At 46.8% G+C, this 24,887-nt stretch overlaps 1 protein-coding gene across 1 annotated transcript in view; it reads left to right on the top strand.

The window, feature by feature from the left end:
- Positions 1-4,015: 4,015 nt before the first annotated feature.
- The window catches only part of LOC119441422 (plexin domain-containing protein 2-like), a 38,280-nt gene continuing 17,408 nt past the window's right edge, over positions 4,016-24,887 (top strand). Inside the window, exons 1-5 of the mRNA XM_037706045.2 lie at positions 4,016-4,168; positions 12,300-12,353; positions 13,472-13,536; positions 20,583-20,673; positions 21,315-21,410. Of these exons, the coding sequence (XP_037561973.1) occupies positions 4,066-4,168; positions 12,300-12,353; positions 13,472-13,536; positions 20,583-20,673; positions 21,315-21,410 (409 nt within the window). The 5' untranslated portion in view covers positions 4,016-4,065. The remainder of the gene's footprint in view (positions 4,169-12,299; positions 12,354-13,471; positions 13,537-20,582; positions 20,674-21,314; positions 21,411-24,887) is intronic.

Below are 24,887 nucleotides of genomic sequence, written 5' to 3'. Positions count from 1 at the left end.
CTCTGTCGCAGCCTTGTCGTTTGACCAGACCTGTCAAAACAACCCTCTTCAAAGTGCACCGAACAAAGAATATCCGAATCTTAAGGCGCCCAGCCACCTCTTCGAGCAGTGGGCTGCCATGCCTCACGCAGCGTTTTCTCTTTCAGGAACCTGTCGCACAAACATACGCAGAAAAAAAAGCTTGTTTCAGCCTATATTCGCCAGTTAAGTGGTAGATTTCAGGTACAACAGCGCTCCTCGATGGACATAGTGCACAGCAATGGTCGAGCGATTGAAGGCATTTTCGCGCTACTTAGACGTGAAACATTACTGCGGACTTTTGCTTCGCATGATTCGTGCAGCCAAAGGCGACGCAGGCGTTCGCCATCCCGTTCAGTAGAGCTTGGATGTTCCCTTACAAGCGCACAACTACCGCTCAGCAGACCGTAACTAAGCACTAAGAGTGGATAAAGGCCGCAACTGCCGAACTACCGCAAGGGCCTAAGCGGCGCAGCTACGTTTTCTGCCCGGAGCAATATGGCGGTCGCCGGCGTCAGCCACGGCGCGGCATCTCCACTTCAGAAGTTTTTTTATAACCTCCTTGGACAACAGATGCATGATAGTGACTGTTCGAGGACGACATATTGATGATGATGGCATAACGATTGACTGACGACAGCTTGATTACAGTAGAATGATAAAAAAAGATTGACGTCAATGGAACGGCGAAGGCAGTTTGACAAAGACTGTGTGAAGACAATGGCGTAAGGATGACAGCATGACGAAGTTAAAATAAAGACTACAGAACGAACATGAAGGCATCACGAAAACGGTATGAAGACAACACAATGATGACGACATGAGAACCACATGAGGACTATGGGATGGCGACGAGTGTATGACTACAATGGCATGACGAAAACTGTATCACTAACTAAGCCTGTATGACGACGACGGCATGGTGAGAGTTGGATGACTAAGCTAACGTGATGACGATGGAACAACCACGACAGCATGACGACGATGGTGTGACAACAAATACACGACTGTATACTATGGTGACATGACGAGAGTCTGGTGACAAAGCCGGAATGACGACGATGCAAACATGACTGCATCACGGCCACGAGCGCATACGTAGTGGTCCAAGCTGGTAGATGACCTCAGCGTAAGAGTAAGTAGATAGGCTCAAAATGCCTGAAGTATGCAAAGAATTCTAATCGCATTAAAATGTGCTTTGGGAGGTGCTATCGCACTGCTGATCGGGCGGCTTTCCATTGACGCAGGGCTGCCGTTTTGGTATCAGCATAAACACTAGAGATCAGAGCTTCCGGAAGCCACAGCTCCATACTTCTCAATGCTGAAATAATAATGAAAGCAAGGAAAAAGGAACAAGCACGAAAAGGGAAGATCAGCGTTGAGATTCGTTGCTGTAGTCAAGGGATGTGCGGGAAGTGCTCCTATTGGCCGACGCAGATTTGAATAATTGCCGTGCTTGTTTCGCACACATTTTGGCAGCAGCAAGTTGCACACTTAGCACGTTCCGAGGTTGACATTTGAAGATCTGTGCAGTTAATCTTGAGTTTCTTTCGTTGCTGTGTCCTAGCCACTCCCACATGGTGACAAGGACATGATTTGAGCAAAATAAGGCAATCTGTTTACTTTTCATTGCTGCGCCGAACTGACTTCGTATTGTGCGTACTGACGGGTGCAAAGGTAAAAGTTTTCAATTGTCAGTGGGTGCCGAAGACGACGGTAGGCGGGGAATAGAGATATGGCTTCACATGGAAGCAAATGGCGCCAATCTTGCTCACGTGGCAAGACTGGGTCGTATGTAATTGCCGGCTCATGATTATGTTGCAAAGCATTTGAAACAGCCGAGAAGCTGCATGATATTGCTAAAGAAAGCCAAGGATTGCATAGAAGTGTAAATAAAACAAAGAAAGCTTTGTAAAGAAAACAGAGCAATAGATTTTTGCTGTGTGGGTGGGGGTGGGAGTTGCGCGGGGGCAGAGTCCAGACAGTGTGGCATAGGTCGTTGCCCTGGCAATAGGAATGCAACCTGCGCATTGGCATGGCTGCTTTGCCGGCGTGATAACAGCCAGTGCCCGGCACTGCCATCTCTACCACCGCACCGGCTCCTCACCCACTCCGTCAGGCATCATGAGGTGGCTCACTTGTGCAGATTATCCACCGCAACTCGAAAAGCGGTTCGCAGCATCCAAACTTAAGCATGTTGTAAGCTAAAGATCTTGACCATGGCATTTTAAAAATTGGTTACATCTCGAAATTCGTATCAGGCATGATCATATCACTGAGATTCTACTCTATATTAAACTGACCAAGAATTTAAATAATTTGTGCACTAAAATCTAACATGCACCCAATAATGTGCACTAAAATCTAACATGCACCCAATTTCATAAGAAAAAAGTTGCACACCTCTGAATTTAGCAGTCAGAAAAGGAACAAATGTGCATCATTTGTGGGAACCCTCGGGTCCCATAACCGCCGCACGGGCAGCGAACGTCGCGTCAAGCACATGCGGGCCACGGAGAGTTGGGAGAGGGGAAACTTTCCTTTGCACGGGAATCGCAAGTGCTATCAGCGCCACCGGGTGGGTCACGTGAGATCCCGCTGATATCGCCCAGGTCTCTTTGGTCTCCAGCAAGCGGCGACGGTGGAAGTCTCCGCCGTCGCTCCCGTATTCCCGCACGTGGTTAGTCAACCGCGTTCTTGCCGCGGCAAACGCCGCGGCCCCCCCGTATTCCCCAGTTGGTAAGTCGAAAGCCCTTCTTTACCTAGTGTATTATTCTCTTCGAGGGAACCCTCAGCGATGTCAACTATAGCTAGCTGGCCTGCTCGAAGTGTTAGTTGCAGTCGTAATAAATGCTTTCCGAGTGTACACGTGGTTGTCGTCTATTGTTTCCTCGAGCTTGTACCGGACTGCGGTTGATGCGCAGGCATGCGCAAACTGCGGGGCTCGGTGTGTCGAGGCAGAGGGTCGTTGGCATCCCTCCCTTATCCCGACACATTTACTTTCACATAATTTATTTACACTTTGTGTGTTGGTGCTGCTAGACAGCTCTTTATTGCTGTCTACGGACCGCGCGTCCTCAATGTGGTCCATTACATTATTTCACATTTCTTGAATGGCTACAACAATCGCCAACAGCATGTTGACTCATGCCTTGGCTAACCACTTGCTAGTTAGTGCTGTGGTGCATTGAAGTCTCCAGAATGCCATAATTATCGGATGCAGATCTCTTGCTTCTAGCTTAGCAAGTAAAATGTTAACTTTCTTTTGAATGAATGTTTAATGAAAGTGGCATGTTGTCATTGCCCTATTGTTGCCAGCCTACAGAGGAACTTGTTCTGTTGCCATATTTTAATGGCAATGATGCTTGCTCTGACCGTAGGCTGTTGCCAACACCACGAATGCAGTTTCAGTTTCATATTGACATGCTTACTTCAGCTTTTCTATCAGTATAAATATATATCTCTCTCGACTTATTGGCAATGAAATGCGGGTGCTTCCATGCGCTTACAGGTTTCCCCTCCTATCGTTGTGTAGTGTGAACTGCTCTTGAGGCTGTGCCGCTGCTCCCAAAGTAATGACAGCGGCCATGCTACACCCATCATTGCAACAAGCTTTTGTATCGGCATGACCTCGAGATCGTGTGACACAACCCTTTGTCACCCATTTCAAAAGACATGCTATCTGTGTGCTGGTATTGTTCTCTACCACCAGATGTCAAATATGATCTGTCAAATATGAGATTTCCCTGCTTTTGCCAGAAGTGCTAGTTGCAGCGATGTTAAAGAAATCTGCTGAGTAGACATGTTTACTCTTTAGGTTGAAGATAAATGTGGTAGTGCTTTTAAAAAGTTAAAGAAAGACTGGGCAGCATTTCAAATGATATTATGGGCTCCCACCTGCATTTGCTGGGAAAATGCTAGGCTCAGATGTTCGTGGCAATATTGCCCAGCAACCATGCAAGTTTGTTTACAATGCTAAAGAAAAGTGTTGCTAGGTGCCTTTAAGATCTGCTTCTTTCTTCTCCAGGTTTCCTGTTCACAGGCTACATGCTGCACGTGTGGCTGGCTGCGACGCAGTTCATTGCACCCCTCATGGCCAACTTTGAGACTATCTCCAGCAACGAGTCTTCAATCAAGTACGTCGATAACGGTGAGTGTTAGCTTACTTACCTCGGAAGTTGTTTGCTAGTAGATGTAAGCATGTTTATTTTTCATCTCTGGAAATTGCAGCGCACTTTTACTGGTGTTTACCTACATAATTTTCTTGCAGTTTATGAAGGATCATATCTGCATGCAGTTTACAAGGGGGTGTGCAGTCAATCAAATACAGAAATTCCTTAGTGTTGACTCAAGTAGGTCAGTTCATGAATTGAACATGTACATATCGAAATGAAAAGTATGAACATCCACTGGTCTTTAATTAAAAAATTAAATTTTGGGTTTTTTAGTGCCAAAACCATGATCTGATTATGAGGCACGCCGTAGTGGGGGACGCCGAAAAATTTGGTCCACGTGGGATTCTTTAACATGCACCTAAATCTAAGTCCACTGGTTTTAGTTTCAGTGTACATGTAACAGTGTGATCAATGTGGCACACAATGAGGCAATAAGAATCAATGCAATCCAAGGATCATTTGTCTGTTTTTTTATTCCTTCATGTGAAGGTACTTTATGAGGACCGCTACTTTTCAGTGGTAAATGTGGTTCACGCACTCTGGCCCTTTTTGAGGCATTACTGGCCTTGAACCAACTTGGCTTGTGCATTAAATGCCGACAATCCAATTTGAAACCACTGTAAAAGTTTGTTAGCTCAACCCTTGCTAAATCAGGTAATTCAGACTTGCCTTCTGATCCCAGCAAATGCGCATTGATGTTTATCAAACTTTTTTTTTTTCAGTTTGGAAGCATCCGGTCGTGCAATAATAGATCTGGTCCTACTGTGAAGCGGGTGCACAGTGGCACAAATCTGATGATGCTGAACGAGCACAGTAAAAGTGACACTAGCAGTCAACTATGGTCAGTTACAAGCCCACTATCGTATACAGTGAAACCTAGTTGATATGATTCTGCGTAATACGTTTTTGGGATACTTTTTTAATGATAATATGATTTAATATAATAATATATATTTAATATATGGATAATACATTGGATGATGCAATTTTACAGTTCCCATGAAGATCGTATCAACGAGATTCCACTGTATTCTTGTGTAAGGGCTGCACCCCTAAATTTGGGCCTAAATATATCAGAAAAATATTACTTGTGTATGTGCCAACCCGCATCCACAAGGTCAGAAAATAAAGAAAAGGTTTCCTAAAATATAAACCGTGTGGAAAAAAAAAAAAGATTGAGACGGACGGGCATGCATTTTATTATACAAGCACACTTCTCGTAGGCACATTCGGTGTTTACTAAACATCATCCTTAACGTCACTGTCCGCTTTGCTGCTTTCTTGTTTCCACAGGGAATTGTCCTTGCTTCCGTACAGCACGTTAGAAATACTGCATTTTTAGGACACTTGCACAATCATTTTGGCCAGAATTTCATCCCATGTAGCCAATTTGCCAGCTGGCTAAGAGAAGCATGCTTAATTCCCTAGGAATGAGTTAATGCTCTTGCAATGTCAGCCAATATAATGTCTGACGCATATCCTTGAATGGCTTGTTAATAGAGATACCGAGTGGTTGCAGTTGGCTCGTCATGCCTCTGGGTGTAATCGCCATGTCCATACCACCTTGTGAAACCGCATTCACGAGATCGGTGAAGTGACCGCAGTAGGAGTAGAGAACCAGGAGCAACTCCTTACACAACAGGGCCCTTGCGTAGCGTTGCCAAACAGTCTTGGCTAAGTCCTTCACTATTGCGCTACTCATCCAGCCGTTCTTGCGCACGCCATTCTTCAGGAACACTTCTCCTGCTGGAAGAGTCTTGCACTTGAAAGCGATCTATAGTGGCAGCTTCCGCCTGTCGGCAGTGCAACACAACATTATGGTCGTTCGTTGCTTTTCGTAGCCCCAAATTCTAACCTTAACTTCTTTGGCGCCTTTTTCGATAACCAGGAACACCACAGGAATATCGAAGTAGACTGGCATCTGATCAGTGTTTCCAGTTTGACCCAATTGTTAGTCGTTCTCCAGCTGTTTCTTGATTACATAGATCTGGAACGTGACAGGCTTCTCCTTGAAGTCGCTGGGGAGATTTTGGCATACTGAAATCCGTCGCTGAAGGCTGAATCTGAACCACTTTATAAACCGCATGACCCTGCCCCTGCTAGCCTTGAATATGGTTTGTATGACACCTGGAAAATTCGAGATTTCCCTTGCCTTCACCTGTATTATATCTGTCGTTACTGTCATGCATGCTTCTCTTTGAGACCCACTGAAGTCAGTGGCGTTTTTTTCCACTTCGGGGTGTCAACTTTTCTGTGATCTGGTGGACGCCATTCGCATCGCAGCACAGTTGAAGAGCTCATTCCATTGTTTCCACCATCGGCACACATTCTTTTCGTCTATGCCAAACTCGTGCTGGGCTTGAAGGCTATAGTGTAGTGGCATCTCTTGGTGAGTGCCATTTCGCCTTGAGCACGAGCTCCTCACAAAGACAAGGTCACAGTGCAACGCTTGCGGATTCAACCACTGAGAGTGACACACTTTGAGAAAACGAACAAAATGGTGCACACCAGCCGGCAATTCGTCCACCGCAAGCCTGTGGCCACAAGGTGGCGTTAAGTAGCTGGCTGTACCCACCGTGGATGCTTGGCGGCTATGCTGTTGGGCTGCTAAGCAAGAGGTCGCGGGATCAAATCCCGGCCACGGGGGCCGCATTTCAATGGGGGCGAAATGCAACAACACCTGTGTACTTAGATTTAGGTGCACGTTAAAGAAGCCCAGGTGGTCCAAATTAATCCGGAGTCCCCCACTACAACGTGCCTCAGAATCAGATCGTGGTTTTTGCACGTAAAACCCCATAATTTTTACGTATCTGGCGGTTGCGGCCAAAGTGCATCCTTTCGTACATTAAATATTTTTTTAAGTATCGGCTTAGATTTGAGTAAATACAGTATTACAGTGGAACCCCGCGATAATGAAAGCTCAAGACAATAAAATTCTCGCCACAATCAATGAACAGGGTGCATACAGGTCCATTAAATCCTTGAAAACCCTTGAAATTGAAAAGTGCGTTTTCAAGGCCCTTGAAAGTCCTGGAATCTTTTTCCTTCCTTGAACATCCTTGAATTTTCTGAGCAATGCCCTCTGATATCGGCATTGCGACCTCCTATCGGCATTGCGACCTCCTATCGGCATTGCGACCTCCTATCGGCATTGCGACCTCCGGCGTCGATCTGACAAACTCCCCATTTCAGAAACAATACGCCGGCGCGAGCACACATGGTTCCGTTTTGCAGAACTGCGTGGAAAAAAATAAAAGGCTTCACCGCGTCAAACCGCGAACGGAGCGAGAGATGCGTGCCACGCTTTGGTGCTGGCTCGGCTCACAGTGTTTATGCTGCGTTCCTCACCCTATCGTTCGTTTCACTCTTCGTCCGTCGGTCTGCCTTTTCCCACTTTCCCTCTTGCGCTCGAGTGTGAAGTTAGAGAGCTATAGTGGAACAACTTTACCACTGATGCTCAGTGCCTTTGTTAATGTAGCCAGCAGTTTAACGAATATCCGCCATTGTAGTACAGTCGAATCACGATAATTCAACTCGAAGGGGCTTGAAAATTTGTTCGAAATAAAAGAAGTTTGAATTAAAAGAAGGATTTATTCGTGAAGTTTTCGTGCACCATAGTACGATGCACAAACGATGCGAGTCGTGTAATATCGTGGTGCGCGACAGCGAGCGAGGACCACGAAACTGCCCACACCGGTCAACGCTTGCTTCCCGATAACGGCAGAACACGAAACTTCAGGGAGCGGGCTAAGCTGGCGCCGGGCTGGCGGCTTAACATTTTTTTTTTTTCAATATTGTGGACTTCAGGAGTGACCAAGACTTAACATTTTAATATAGTTGTGATGTACATTTATTTATTATAAATAAGCGCAATCAAACTACGCTGAATGTTTAGGAAACGTTTGTCGAACATTACCCAGTTAATACTAGAAAACTCTCAGCAGCTGTTGTACACGTTTTTTGTGTGTTGTGAACTTTTTCGATATTGTGGACTTGAGATGTGATCGAGACAGGGCATTTTAAATATAATTATGGTATACTTTTATTTATAATATAGTATAAGTGCAATAACACTGATGAATCTTTTGAAATGTTTGTTGAACCAACCCAGCTAATACTGCTAAAGCCTGAGCAGCTGTTGTGAGTGTTCGTTGTGTGAACTTTTAATATTGCGGACTTGAGAAGTGATCAAGACTAGACATGTTTTACATAATTGCAATATACATTTATTTGTTTTAATATAATGGATTTGTAGCAAATCTACAATGAACGTTTTGGAAATGTTCGGTAAACCTGTCCAGTTAAAAGTGGAGAAGTCAAGTAGCTGTTGGGAGCATTCATTTTGTTTTGTGAACTTTTTTTTTTCAGTATTGTAGTGAACTTGCAAAGTGATCAAGGCTAGACATTATTAACATCATTGTGATATCCATTTATTTATTTTTATATTAGTGCAATAACACTATGCTGAATGCCACTGTTGTAAGCGTTCATTTTATGTTGTGAACTTGAGAAGTTATCAGGGCTTGACATTTTTATTATAATTGTGATATACATTTATTTATTATAAGTGCAATAAATCTAGTCATTTTTGGAAATGTTAGAGTAAAAAAAATTCTACTTTGGATGCCACTTTGAGTCCTTGAAAAACCTGTGACAGCTCCTGGAAAGTTCTTGAATATCCTTGAATTTTTGCCTTGGATACCTGTACGAACCTTGAATGAAATATTTTCATACCCCCGGCGAATGCCCATAAGATTTAATGCATCTGTTTTTTTCTAAATAGCGAAATCTGCTGGAACATTAGACCCCTTATTATTTTACTCGTGTAATGCTAACAGAGCACAAAAAGGGCTCAAATGCATTTTTGCTCCACTTAAACTGCACAAAATGCTGCTACAGTGCACTTGCGAGGCCGCTGCTATTTTTGTATACTGTGCAGCATTATATGGTAGGTCGTTCGAAAAATTCCATGTGAAACGAGAAAAAGAAAACCCTTTCTCAATACAGGGCGAGAATGCTCAGTTTAATCCCATTGTGTGTGCGGTTGATAGCTGCCATCCGGAGTACTGTGACGAACGAACCACTGTGCACGATAACAATAGGTGTGCCGGCGCAAAACATTCTACGAGGAGGTTAAACATAGGCCAGAAATCCCTAAGCCTATACTAAGGGGAATAGCAAGCAGTATGGGACACCCTAGTAAACACCCGACCAGTGAAGATGGAACGTGGCTAAAGGGGACCTAAAACAAGAGGATGTTCCACTCGTGCAATACAGTATAGACCACTTATAACGTAACCGCTTATAGTGCAGGACCGGATATAGTGCGGTCTTTTCAGACTCCCGTTAATTTTCCCATAGCACTCCATGTATACACGTATCGCTTATAGTGCAGTTGCGGGAAACGAAATACCGGTTACAGTGTGGCTGCCTGGGAGTATGGAAGTCAGCGGAGACGGCGAACACTCCCCTCAAACGGGCGCCCCAAGGAGTGCTCGAGGAAGAAAGAGAGACGAAGTGGAGGAGAAGGGCACGTGGAGAAGGGCCCAGTGAGGCTGAAACCAGAATCTTGAGTGCGAGAGAATATCACGGCGCGCATAGCGAGCGAGGGCCACTAAACTGCTAACGCTGGCCAATGCTCGGTTCACGACAACGGCAGTAAACGAAACTTCAGGGAGCGTGCGGTGCCAGCACGGGACGGCGAAGGGCGCACGCGGGGACCGTGGAATGTGAGGGAGGAGGGCGGCAGGGAAGCGAATTTCGCCTCGGCAACTCCGCCGCTTCGGTGGCTCCCCTCGCCCTCTCTCGTAGCTCCCTCACTTTCAACCCATGCGCGCCCGCAGGCGCTGGCGCTCCAGCCGGCCCGGCGCCAGCTTCCCGAAGTTTCGTTTTCTGCCGTTATTGGAAAGCGACCGTTTGCTGGCATGGGGCAGTTTCGTTGGCCGTCCTGGGACGGCGCTGCTGCTTCCCTCTGCGCCGTAGCCGCAGCGTGCAAGGTCAACACGTGACTAAAAAGTAGAGGAAGCATAAAGGAGAACGAAGGGTTCACTGCCATTTTTTACGCTTGGCTACGGTAGCGTGGCTAAGACGTCAGCACGTACACGCATGTTCCGCCGCAACGCAGAATCGGCTACCTTGCCATTTGAGAGAGGGTGAAATTTCCGCCGCTTTTTTTTTTTTTTTGTTCGCGCGTGACATTGAGGGGTCTCTCCTAAGCTTTTACTCTATGGCGGTGCCGGAGCAATGCCGGTCGGAGGCGCCGCCGCGTGATTTGGTTCGAATTAACGAGATTCGACTGTAAATTGAATGCAAACGTTCTAGCCGCATTCCTCGACTGTCGCATACGCGTGACGGCTCGGTGCACATGTTTTGCATGTGTGCGGGCCTTGAAAATTGTTTCTTTGGTTATAGTGCAGTACCGCTTATAGTGCAGATATTCGCAACTCCAGCGACTTACACTATAAGCGGTCTACACTGTAATTAGGTATGCACGCACACCCATCTCCCCTCCGCTGCTTGTGATGGCATTAACAGGTTGGTTATGCCGTGCAGGGCATCATGCAAACAAATTAACCAGAACCTCCCTGAACGGGAACTGTCCCTGTTAACTGAAGAACAGAAGAACACTATTGCATAGTGTACTCTGTAACAAAAGTACAACATTTATGAAGTCAAAATACCGTATATTAACGCGAGGGGTGACTTTTCATTGCGTCCATCAAGAAAAAAATAAAACCGCCAAAGTAACGTTACTCAATTGTAACATGAGAGGTGACTTTTCATTGCGTCCATCAAGAAAAATGAAACCCCGAAAGTAACACGAGGGGTTACTTTTTGTGGTGTCCAGCAAAAAAAAAAAATGAAGGAAACCGATAAAGTAACGCGAGACCACCGGATGCATGAAAAAATTCCAGTTTCGCCTGAAAGGCGGAGCATCAATTGCGATAGCAGATTAGTAAGGAGCTATACGGAGTAAGGATAGTAGTTTTATCGGCTGCGTAAACTTGGCCACATTCGCTTACTAACTGAATTAACAAGCATGGTGTCAGTGCGCACAAGCAAACATGAATAGATCACACTCGATGACCACAGGCAACCACTGTCAAAACGCTGGCGTGAACAAGCACGGCGACAGCAGCGAGCTAAGGTTCGTGCAGTCTATCGCTTCAACTGAAACTGAGCGGCGAAAGCACAGCGCATACAAAGGTCAAAGCCGTGTGGAGATCGCTTTCAATATAGGGTGCGCGTGACAGCCCGCAGCCACGCAAAGTGCAAGTACATAAGGTCTTACAAGTTTGCAGAGTAGAAGCCGCGCCCCCTCTCTCCCGTGCTGCTTTCCTCCTTTCCCGTGGGAGATTGAGTCGCCAGTTCCCCTTGTGCCCGGTCGCGAGATATGGATTTGGTGCCGCAGCTAAACGTTGCCTCCCCTCCCTCCCTACCTCCCATTCCCCCACGGCCTTACGCGCGATGGAGACGTCGCATTTGCTCTCCGCCGTGCGTTCGCTCTCCGTGAAAGTGCGAGTCCCTCGCGCGCTTTCACTCGCATATTTCATTTGTTGATTAGAATTGAGTCATCATTGCACTTTTTAGACAACTTAAATTTCGGTATTCGGTTGTAATGCGAGGATCGACTTCAGGTAGCAAAAATCTGGAAAGGAAACTCTCGTTACTATCGAGTAAATACAGTACATCATGTAGTTCCAGTCACTGAGGAAGTGCCATCAGGGGCCACATCTTGGATCGATTGCTTTCAGCGATACAATGCCAGTGGCACAAGGTGCACTTTCGATCGCGATAGAATATCTCAACTGTGATTGGTTCCTTTCTGCAGTTTGTACAGAAGAGCCAATCGTGATAGGGCTCGATTGCGATTGAAAGCACACTATGTGAAACCCATGTAACTTTTTTATGCTGATTGGCATTTGGCAATTACTGACTGGCAGTCAACCAGTATATTACAACCAAGCAGAACAACCTTTACTCCAGTGAGCCGTCACACTGTCATTTTATGAAGCTGGTCAATGAAAAATGCAACTGTGCTTTTTTGTTTTATTAGTATTTGCCTGCACAGTGTGTGTTGAACAAAGCATGCATTTTGCATTGCAGGTACATCCTTTGTGGTGGAGTGGCATCAGGTTGTACTGCAGGACAAGCCCAGTGGTAAGATTAGTTCATTTTTACTGCATTTACTGCAACCTTCAAATAAATACTTGCTGCATATGCTAAAATGCAAGTTTTTGGGGGGGGGGGTTCTTTTTTTCTTTCTTTTCTCTTTATGGAAGGGAGTTTTAGTCGAGCTTCATTTTACGTGAGCGCTTCCATGACCATAAAAGAATCATTTACCACAGCATGCTTAGCTCTGGGAAAATGTTTTCAGACAAAGAAACAGGCAGGAGTGCATCATATTGTAGATGTGTGTGAATATCCAAAGTTTCAAATGTGAATTGAATAGTGATTGCTGTTTGATTCGTATAAATAAAGGGAGAATTTGAAACATTTGAATATCCATCCATCCTCCACATTTGTCTTCCGTGCGTGCAGGGTAGATTTTCAAAGAATGTCCATACGGCAGGTGCATAGAGGCAGTAGTGACTTGAAAGCGTTGCCACATAACGAGTAGAACATGTGTAGGTAGTGGCAATTCCCTCAGTGCGTGATAAGATACTGAAGCCTGTAACTAAGCTACAAAGTTGCAGCAAAACTTGGAAGCATGGACAGGCATGCTCAGATGGACTCACGATTTGGTGGCACCGCATTCTGTGTGTAGCCAGCAGTCATGGTCATAAAGGTATTAGCTAGGAATCCCCACAGGCATTGTCACTAGAGGTGTCACTAGAGGTGCCAAGGTGAAGCTCTGAAGATAGGAAATTCACACAGGCGTAGATATTGCCTCCAAAGGTTGTCTTGTAGAATCTGAGATTGCAATTGTGCAATAAGGAACTTTATGTAGCCCTTTGAAATCCTTGCAGACTTAATTAAGCTGTTCACTCTCAGTTGATGCTGGTTCTAGGTCAGTGTATGCTGTCTATGGCTATCGCTGTATTTATGGATGCTTTTGCCAAGTACAAACACATCTCACTTTTCATTCCCACTTATGAAGACAGTACCAAGCAAATGTGCCTAGCAAATGTGATAGCCTGAAAATAATGTGGCGGTTTTTCCCAAGCAAGTCAAAGTGAGTTTTTCTGAATTTTTGATAGTGAGGGAAGCCATCACGAAGATGTAACAAGCGTCGCAGCACCCCTTTAAGATTTTTTATTGCGTGAAATTTCTTGCAGGAGGCAACTACACATTCCAGGCTGTGCTGCACAAAAATGGAGACATTGTCTTTGTCTACAAAGATGTGAGTGACTTGATTTAATTAGGTTGGCCATGAATATAAGTCAGCCTTGTGTGTTAGTAGCTGCATTAGAGTTGTACATACTTAACATAGATCAACCTATGTTTTGAAGTCTGCCGCATGGAGCAAGGCAATGAATTGTTTTTGCTATGCCTTTCAGAAAACACAGTAGGCAAATACAGTCCAATCTCACTCTAATAAAGTCACATCCAACATGAAAATACCTTCATATAGCAATGTTTGTTGTAATATACGCGGTGGCAAAAAAAAAAAATTGGATTTTAGATTCACGTTGTTTTGCTAAAAATTGTAGGGTTGTGCGAATAGTGGATTTTGATTTTGAAGCGAATTCGAAGTGAATAGTGATTTTGGCCAAATATTTTTTAATCAAACATTGAATAGTTGCTGTTCAAAAATCTTGGCCACAAAGTGGCATGCAAGATAATTATTGGATACATGCACTTATTGGAGTAATTTGTGAGAATGAGACCACAATTAATTCAAGTACGACTATTTATTGGAATACAGTAAAACCTTGATATTTTGAAGGTTGCCGAACGACTGAAAATTCTTCGAAATAAGCGGATTTTCAGATTAACCGAAATGAATAAAAAAAGAAAACAAGCAAGAACTTGCCGCAAAAATAAATCGCCTTTATTTTCCATGTCCAAAAAAGATTACTCGAAGTAATCACTGATGCGGGATTACTTGGTGCATAAGTTCACCGCCCCAAGTGCCATGCTCTCCAGCTGGCTCACAACACGTAGCATATACAGTGGAATCTCGATGATACGAATCTCACGGGGTTACGAAAAATATTCGTATTAGCCGAAATTCGTATCATCGAAACACAATTAAAACTAGCTAAATTAAAGAGTCAGAGGTGAACTCACTCAGGCACATGCACATAAAGAGCATTTACAGTATAGACCACTTATAACACAACTGTTTATAGTGCAGAACTGGCTACAACGCGGCCTTTTCAGACTCTCGTTTGCCTTCCAGTAGAACTCCATGTAATACACATACCGCTCAGAGTGCAGCCGCGTGAGACGAAATACCGGTTGTAATCCGGCTTCCGCAGGAAAATCTCGCCGACAAGGGCGGTAGCGAGCACGCTTCTCAACGAGGTTCAACGAGGTGCGCCCAACGATGGGAGAGGAGATCAACGAGGGCGTTGCGGAGACGGGGAGCATGAGTCCAAGGGCGATAAAATCGTCACCGCGCACCATATGTGCGAGTGAAAGCGTGTGGGGGACGCGCGCCTTCACGGAAAGCAAACGCACAGCCGAGAGCAAACGGGACTTCCGTCGCGCGAAAGGCCGTGGGGGTATGGGAGGGGAGGGGGGCGACGCTGTACTGCGGCACCAAATGCGTATCTTGCACGGTGTAAGTAGTATCTTGCAACCGGGCGCAAGGGTAACTGGCGACGCAATCTCCCACGCGAAAGGAGCAAAGCGGGAAGGCAGCGCAGGAGGGAAAGAGGGAGGGGGGGGGCGGCTTCTAATCTGCCAACAAATGCATTTTTGTACTTTGCGCCTGTGCCGGCTGTCGGTGTTATTGCGCGCACCGTATCTTGAAAGCGATCTCCACACGGCTCTGACTTTTGTATGCACTGTGCTTACGCCACTCAGTTTTCCTTGAAGCAATAGACCGCACGAACCTTCGCTCGCTGTGGCGTCCGCGATTCCCCACGCCTGCGTGGGGAAATGCACAAAAGGAAAAGCAGCAAAAGCGCCACCGCTTCAAACTCTTTGTGCCCACTCGCGGGCTCTGCGCTGTCCAGCGCCGCGTCCGTGCCTCTATACCAAAACAGAAATGGAGAAAGCATGACTGCGCGCTGTTCTCTTTCGCGGCCGTCGGTGGGGCGGCGTTTATTCGTATCAATCAACATGGGTCGAAAATCAATTCGTAACAACCGTTCTCTAGCACGTTGCAAAGCAATGGGGCTCCGCCGGGACCACAGAAAAATTTGTATTATCCGGAAATTCGTATTAGCTGTGATCGTATCATTGAGATTCCACTGTAAATATCACCCGCACTGCACTCAACAAAGTTGCGGACGATCATCACGGAATCGATAACTGCTGCTAAAGCGGGCGTGTGAGTGCTTGACTCCAAAAATTTGTACTTGCTGGATATTCAGGACTTCAAAAATGCACTGTCAGGGTTCCCATTGAGTTCATGCATTTTCGCAACCGATTTTTTGGACGAATTGAGACCCCAAAGTGCGATTTTCTGCACTAAAGAGCTACGTTCTGAGCTACGTTACCCAATCTTGGAGGCCGCCATGCTGGATTTTGCACTGGCTTGGATTCCAGTGGCTCGCTCTATAGCCTCCGAGATTAGGAGGCACACTATCAATATAGAGAGCTCGCGCCATCTTCAGTCCCCGAGGCCATGCCCGCTCTTCCTTGGCTGACAACGCTCCAGAGGACTGCACTTATTCTTTTTTCTTTCTACCTAGATGTACCTTTCTACCTAGAGAAGGAGGGGTGGCTGTGGCTGCCAGCAGATCTGATTATTAAACAGTAAACAAGCTCGTGACCGTTTGCCAACAATACCAAAAGCACGAATATTACAACTGCTGTCAAAGTGAATATCGAATAGCGTAATATTCGAGATTACTATTCAAAATTTCGAATATTTGCACAACACTAATAAATTGTTTATATCCATGTTTGGTATATTGAGATTTAACTATATTTCATCAAGGTGTACAAAGTATCACTTTAATCGAAGCCGGGGCTTTTGCAAGCAACAATATGATATACAGTGTACATCGCTTATAACGTAAGTCGCGGGAGTTGTAAAAATCTCCGCTGCAAGCGGTGCCGCGTTATAACCAAAGCATGCTTTTTTTTCAGCTTTTGCTTATGCCAAACAAGCAACCCACCTTTCAAACACAATTTATTACATATTTCACCCACACACACATGCAACACAATCGCAACACAGCACAGAAACCAAGTTCCCTTAAGTGTGGCATCAGCGGAAGAACGCTGTTATTTTCATCTGGAGACTGGTCTCCATGCGCACGCCCAGGCTCCCACTCATGAAAAAAAAAACTAAATAAAAAGGACTGCGCCACCGTTCTCTCCCGCACTCCGCGCACCCCGCTTGGACGCTGCTATTTAGTTCACTCTAGACACTGCTATAGTGATGAAAACACGTGCCCTCCTTCCTCCAAAGTCTCCCGCCCTTCTCCTCCTTTTTGTTTTGCGTTTCGCCGCTGATCTTCACGCACGCGCCCATGTTCCCACTCCTGAAAAAAAAATGCTGTATGCCGCTTTTTTTATGTGCGAGTAAAAGTGCGCTAAGGATGTGTGCTTTCACGGAGAGTGAACCAGGGGCGTAGCCAGAAATTTTTTTCGGGGGGGGGGGGGGGGTTCATCGGCCCGACCGGGAGGCGGGGGGGGGGGGGGTAAGCGTCTGCTTTCCTCTACGTGACGTGATCGATAATAAATATCGGTAGTTTAAGCACACTCTCTGCATGTATACCCCCCCCCCCCTCGCGTGTGTGTGTGCCTGTGTGCTTGTGAAGAAATTAAGTAAAAAGTAATGTAAGCTCAGTAGAATACAGTAAGTACGACAGGTACAGTGGGCGTTTGGAGCAACCGTCTCTGATCGCGCCACTGAATGGACCAGTCTTCGAAAACGCATCATTGAGACGACCCGCCCGATCGGAGACGGCATCATTAATTGTTAATCTCCGTTAAGCGTAGATGGCGTCGTCCTCGTCGGGGCTAAGTGCGTTTCACAGGTCAAGGACGGCTATACATGTGAAAATGCACGTGTTACCAGGCTATACCTACTCCCATAGCAATAGCTTGTTCGCTGCGTCTTTGCGCTAGAAAACTTAATAATACGCGCAAAAACGAGTAATGCTTTTTTTTACGAAGCTTTCGTCGCCTTGCATTTCCTGCGGCAAGTGCATGGGCCGCTGTGTCTTCCGCTGTGTGCGAGCGTGCAGCCGTCATTTGCCTTTACGTCAACAGATTCAGAATTGTACAGAATATTTCACCGCACTGCATAGTTACGGCATGTGTACGCATTTTAAGTAGTGCGTGCGAGTCATTTCTGCTTCACTTAGGCCGGTGCAAACAGGAAGTGGCCTTGTACCTCACAGAATCTCGACTCATTGGTGTACTAGTGATGCAGGAATGAACTCCGGTCTTGTTCAGTGCATAGTGCACATAATCAATTTCTCAGGACGCGTGAACTCCGACGAGAACTGTCAGCGCCTGCAACAAGAGTTTACTTACGCTGTACTGCGCACAGCAGTAATCCATGCTTGTCGGCTGTCTGTTTCGTGCATTCTGTTGCGAGTCGGTGGAATTTCACTGCTGGCATCAACCCTTTCGTGTGTACATTGCTGGTTTGGGATTCCACAACACAACAGCAACTACCAGCCTTTCGTAATTGCTGGTTTGGGATTCAGCAACACAACAGTAACTACCAGCCTTCCGTAGGGGCGCAATCGCAAACGAGAGACGTTTTGCGTTGCAGACTATGGCTACGTTCACACTTGGGAAGCGGCAAGCGGGTGGAGAGGCCAAAGCGGCCGGAAAATCTTTTCCGCGCATGTCCAAGTTCACATTTGTTTTGCTACCACCGCGGCCACCGCTGCCGCTTTCGTCCACATCCATCTATAGTCTGCGTACGTTTGTCGGCGGGGTGACGCTCATTATCGCATTATTTCGAGCGGTATGTTCATTCACTGACCCACCCGTCATCAAAAGTGATCATCTTGCGCAATTTCGCGTGTCATCTGCGACCTTCGGTAAGTTCCTCGTTGGCGTTCTGTAATTCTCCTCAGACGGGCGCGGTAGCGCTGTGTCACAGGTTGCTGCGTAGGCGTGATTATATTTCTTTAATAGCTTTTATTTACAAGTTGTAATAACATTTCATCATTTCGTATTATTTTCGGCGCCTCCAGGACACGAAAGCGGCAACGGGAACACCAAAGCTAAAACCCGGGCTGGCCCTTGTGTTGGGGCTCGCCGAAGCCTGCGCGTCCTACGTGAGACCTACGCTCCCAATCTATCGTCGCGACGAGAAAAGCACCCCGCGACTTCTGCAACATACCGTGCACGAGCGAGGAGAATTATGGAGTGCCAACGAGGAATCTGCCTAACTATTGTCTGTCATGGAAGTGGAAGAAGAAATGGCTTTTATACTTCTACCTACTTGTTTTCTAGAAATGGACAATGAATAAACGGAAGACAAGAAAACCTCGGAAACGGCAGTGGTGGGTTCGCCTGGCTTTGGTAAAGTGTAAGAAGTTGGGTCACGCCAAGGGTTCGTTGCCGCACCTCCGGTCGCGCGACGTTGAATACTATCGCGAGTATTGCTGACAGTACGTTTTAGTACTTCTCTTGTCGTAGAGCAAGGGGTGGTTCTTGATCGCGTCCATCAGCATTGCAGCCTACACTTTTGGTGCCATGTTCAATGTTACGACCGGAAGTTTACATGCTAGTGTAGCTTCCGGTCGAGCAGAACGACTTTCCGCCACGTTTCCGCTTCGCCATGGCGAAAAAATCGGTCCGAGACCAATTTGGCTCGCCGCCTGTTTTTCTGCCTGTTTTGCCGCCTAGGCGGGCGGATTTTTGCAAGATTTTGCCGCTTCCGCCAGCTTCGAGACCAAGTTCCTACGCGAACGCGGCCTAACCGGCACCTGAAGGGAAGCGGCGGAAATGTATACCGGAAATTTCGACCACCTGGGGACTTTAACGTGCACCTAAATCTAAGTAAACGGGCCTCGAGCATTTTCGCCTTCATCTAAAATGCGGCTGCCGCATTTGTTGCTTCATTTGTTGCGTATTTGTTGTTTCAGAATGCGGCCGCCACATTCACGCCCAAAACCTCACAGAGTGTCGAGGCCTTGACAAACACCGTGACAGTTTTTTTTTTTTTCATATGCAGACATGATTCGCTGTAAATTACCAACCCAAACGGAAGCGCCCAGGAATGAAAGTGTGAAAGTAGCACCGGTTTCTTGAAATATGTCAGCGCGAAGCGACGAGAGCAAAGGGTGGGTTAGTGGGGGGGGGGGGGGTGCCAAAAATTTCGGGGGGGGGTTTGAACCCCCCCCAACCCCCCCCCTTGGCTACGCCACTGGAGTGAACGTATGGTGGATAGCAAACGCGATGACTCTTGTCGTGTGGAAGGCCGTGGGGGGAGGGGAGGGAGGGAAGGGAGGCGACGTTTAGCTGCGGAACTCAATGCGTATCTTGCGACCGGGCGCAAGGGCAACTGGCGACTCAATCTCCCACACGAAAGGAGGAAAGCGCGAAGGCAGCGCGGGAGGGAGGGGGCGCGGCTTTCTCTTTCTATGCGCTGTGCTTTCACCGCTCAGTTTCCGTTGAAGCGATAGACCACACGAACCTTCAGTCGCTGCTCCTGCCGCGTTTGCTCACGCCTGCGTTTTTACAGTGCTTGTCTGCGGTCGTCGAGTGCTATCTATTCATGTTTGCTTGTGTGTGCTGACACCATGCTTGTTAATTCAGTTAGTAAGCAGATGTGGCCAAGTTTATGCAGGCGATAAAACTACTATCCTTACTCCGTATACTCTACTAGTAAATTTGCTTCACTTTTCGGGGGAAACTGTGACTTTTTGTTTCGCTTTTCGCCGCTGGTCTCCAATCGCGCCCACGCTCCCACTCCTTTGCGTTTGCACGCCCGGCAACCGTGCGGCCGTGCTCCGTGCACCGATTTCATGGTCCCGCGCTTCAAAGAACCGCGCTATAACTGGTATTCTGCTTCGTGCGCCTACGCAATAAACGGGTCCGCCTATACATTGAGTTCTATGGGAGATATCGGTGGTAAAAAAAAACCCACGCTATAACTGGTTCTGCGCTAAAAGCAGTTGCGTTATAAGTGGTCTGCACTGTAAATTAAAACGGGATTGGTGTTGGCATTGTGTGAATGTGGTACCAAATATGGTGCCATGACCTAACATGTCCCCAGGGACATGCTATGTGATGGGACGTGCCATGTTAGACTCATCATTTAATCCATTTCGTGTGGTGATGCCTGCACATTTTCAGCTGCCAATGGCCGTAACGGAAATTCCTGACCGGAGCCACCCAGTCAAAGTTGGAATATCGGATGCCTACATGTTTGACCGCATGGTGTTCTGTGAGTAGTGACCATATTTGAGTTCTGCATGAGATTTACCCATTTACCAGAAGCAGAATTTCAGAATATCCGGATTGCTAGGGGCACTTTCAAAGGGACTTGCTGTTCCTTTTGTTATGTCTACCACTGTTGGCTGAGGTAACGGCAACCGACTCAGTTTACTTAATTCCTAATGTAACGTAAGAAAAAAAAACTTAAGAAAATCAATACATCCTTGTAAATGCCACTTTCTGGCATGTCCCACAGCTGCTTTCCACTGGCTGTCAAGGCAGCACTTTGTGTGCTTGATAACTCATTAATGACTATGATGATCAACAGCATTTGCTTTGTGTTGGTGTGACGGCCAATGCTGCCTGACCTGCCAAAATTTATCAGTTGCTACTATTTTCCCTGCCGTCTAAGATCTGAATCGCCGGAAATACAGTGCTGCTGCTGCCATGTTGAAACATACTCTATCAGGTGGGGGTGGGGTGAGGATTAACTTCAAGGCTAAGATTTCTGGATTAAAAAAAACTTGCCTTATATTCCTGTAAATATCTTTAATAAGAGGTGTCAATGTGTCCCTGCAAAAAGCGTATGCTCTGGGCAAGCTTTAAAAAAAATGCATGCTGTATATCTATCTCTTGCCTTGTTTTCTGCAGTTGTCAAGCGGAAGACCATCTACGAGTACCACCAGGTGAGCAAGAAGAGTGACGTCATTCGTAGCAACACGGCCATTGTGTTCACCGCCCTGCCCAGTGAGTGTGTGGTGCCTCATTTCTCCCATATGCAAGATATTGCCTTTCTCATTGCTCAGTTGTCATTACCGTATTTACTCGAATCTAGGCCGACTCCGATTCTAAGCCGACCCCCCAAAAGTTCGAAGTCCGAAAAAAAAAAAAAACTTACCTCGAATGTAGGCCGAACGAAAAAGCGAGGACAGCATTCGCAAAATGAAACAGCATTTATTAAATTTGAACATGCCGAGCTCATTCTATGTCACCATCGCTGCTAGCCTCGTCGCTATCTTCCTTACTGCTGACATCTTCAAACAGTGCGCTATATTCAGTACCATCCAGCGCATTAGAGATGCTGCATTTTTGGAAGGAGCGCACGTTGCGGCGCACGCAAAAACCATCCCTCCAACGACAGACCGATGCCGAAGTTCCGCCCGGTTTGAACGTTTGACGATGCCTCCACGGCTAGCTCAACTACCGTATTTACTCGATTCTCACGCTTCCTCGATTGTAACGCGCACCTGTTTTCCGTGAGGAAAAATTTGGAAAAATAGATTTCCTCCCGATGCACTGATGTTGCGATGAATAAAAAAAGTCGCAGTTTCGCCCGAAAGGCGATGCATCGAATGCGGTAGCAAATTAGTAGACCGCTATTAACAAGCACGGTGTCACGCGCGCTCAAGCAAACATGAAAACACCTTGCTCGTTGACCGCGGAAACGAACTGTCAAAACGCTGGAGACGAAGCGCGCCTTCGTGCTAGCATGCCTCTCGCTTCAACGCGGCGAAAACACGGCGCGTGGCGGACTTTACCAGTCGCAGATTGCTTTCAAGATAGGGCCAAGCCTGATCGTATCAGATTACGCAGATTACGTCCTGTTTCGTCCGTATCGTTCGTTACGTCCGTATCGGATCGTCGCAGATTACGTCCTGTTTCGGTCCACTGAAACCGTTCCGCATTGCTTTGCTGGCGAAAATCCTCTCCTTCTGTTTGCGTCAGTCCCGCTCGCAAGTTTCGGATTCCCCGAACGCCCGTGATGCGGCCCGATTTCCGTCCGTCTCCGCACAGATGATCACTTTCCTTTTAAATGCGGCATCATGATGAACTCGGTACTTCATGCTGATAGATAGAGCAGACGCTGAGAACGTGAAGACAGACGGTAGACTATTGCCTAAGCACGTGTACTGCAGCACACGGAGGAAGCTTCCGCATGCTACGGTAACTAGGCACGACGCGCGTGTGAGGCGGCCATTTTGAAATGCCGACACAGAATTAGGGTCGTGTTGAAAGTGCGCATTAGATTCGAGTAAATACAGTATTCGTTTAGAAAGCGGCACTATAATGGCATCGCCCATTTGGTGCCATTACGATAACGCCACACCGCGCGCCGATGCTGCATCATACCGATACTACCGATACGACGCAGGTCAAAATGGCGACGTCGCTCGTGTACTTCAGCTGGCTACTGGCGCGGCTAGTAGCGGCTGCGGTACTGACTTTTCTAGATGGCGCTAACTATGCACCATATTTATCAGTTTCAGTTAAAAACTGGGGCGTTTTTTAAAATCCTCGAATCTAAGCCGACCCTAGAGTTTCGTATGTGATTATTTGAAAAAAACTATCGGACTAGATTCGAATAAATACGGTAATAAAAGTAGCCTTGCAACTGCTACTGTGAGCAGTGCTGGAGTGCACAGTTCACATGTAAACCACTAGCTAGCAAAGCTTGTAGATTACCTGCCTCGCATGGTGGGACAGAAAATTGCAAAGCCTGCAAAACACTGGTGTGCAAGAACATTGCGATTTCATATACTTGTTCATGATTTGTATGAAGCTGCTGTTGCTTTTATTCTTCTTATTTTAAGCTGAAAGACTTTCTGAACATGTAGTGCTAGTTTATCATTATAGTTTGCCATGATGTTTTTACCTGTTGCATGTTTGTGGTGGGCTTTGTGAGTGGGAAGCGTGGTGTTAGCTGGTTGTCACCATGGTCTCTAAAGGAAGGAATTTGTGGTTATCTTATTCGAAAGTGATGATGGCATAGAAAGTGTTGATGACTGTGCTGATCGTGAACGTATGTGGGATGAAAATTGCTGCTCAAAGCATTAGTTTAATTATAACTCAAGTAGAAAACATCCTGGTGGCTTGATGCCTCAGTGGGATTAAGTTTTTCATACCAAAAAAGTTAGAGTGGGCTTTATTTATTAGATGTTTGGCAAATGATGAGGAAGTCTTTCAGTAGAGTCTCTCAAGCTCCATGCTCATGCTCATGGCATTTATCATGAGGTGCAAATTTATCCTCTTTGCTTGTACAAAGATGTGCCATGTCCCTTGCAATGCAGCAAACATTTGATACAAAATGCCGAAGCTAAGTGCATGGCACACAGTAGCAATTGGGTTAAGTTAGTAAAAGTTTCTCACTTTTGAAACACAATTGAAAGCATGGATGATCTATTGGACAAGCTGTGGCAGTGCATGTGAGCAGTTAGCCAATAATGCAAGCTGTTGTATAGGGATCAGGCTGCAAATGTCCATACCTGTGTGCTCCAGCTTCCTAATACAGTATAGACCACTTATAACATAACCGCTTTTAGTGCAGGACCGGATATAGTGCGGTCTTTTCAGACTCCCGTTAATTTTCCCATAGCACTCCATGTATACACGTATCACTTATAGTGCAGTTGCGGGAAACGAAATACCGGTTACAGTGCGGCTGCCTGGGAGTACGGAAGTCAGCGGAGACGGCGAGCGCTCCCCTCAAACAGGTGTCCCAAGGAGTGCTCGAGGAAGAAAGAGAGACGAAGTGGAGGAGAAGGGCACGTGGAGAAGGGCCCAGTGAGGCTGAAACCAGAGTCTTGAGTGCGAGTCGTGAAATATCACGGCGCGCATAGCTAGCGAGGGCTACGAAACTGCCAACGCTGGCCAACGCTCGCTTCACGATAACAGCAGTAAACGAAACTTCAGGGAGCGGGCTGCGCCGGCACGGCACGGGGAAGGGCGCACGTGGAGACCGTGGAATGTGAGGGACGAGGGCGGCAGGGAAGCGGATTTCGCCTCTGCAACTCCGCCGCTTCGGTGGCTCCCCTCGCCCTCCCTCATAGCTCCCTCACTTTCGACTGGACTGTCACCGTGCGCGCCCGACGCCGTGCAGGCGCCGCCGCTTGAGCCGGCCCGGCGCCAGCTCCCCGAAGTTTCATTTTCTGCTGTTATTGGGAAGCGGGCGTTTGCCGGCGTGCGCAGTGCCGCTGCTTCCCTCTGCGCCGTAGCCGCAGCGTGCAAGGTCAACACATGATTAGAAAGTAGAGGAAGCATAAAGGAGAAAGAAGGGTTCACTGCCATTTTCTATGCATTGCTACGGTAGCGGGGCTAAGACGTCGGCACGTACACGCTAAAGCCCCTATATATAAAAAGTAGCGTCACGCTTTGAAGAATGCCGCCGCCTCCTCGCACACCCTGTCCGAGGCCGACGCCGCGTCGGTATTGGCCTAATGGCATCAC

Source organism: Dermacentor silvarum, chromosome 2 (assembly GCF_013339745.2).
Source record: "Dermacentor silvarum isolate Dsil-2018 chromosome 2, BIME_Dsil_1.4, whole genome shotgun sequence".
NCBI classification, from domain to species: Eukaryota; Metazoa; Arthropoda; class Arachnida; order Ixodida; family Ixodidae; genus Dermacentor; species Dermacentor silvarum.
This window is presented reverse-complemented; position numbering and strand designations above follow the sequence as displayed.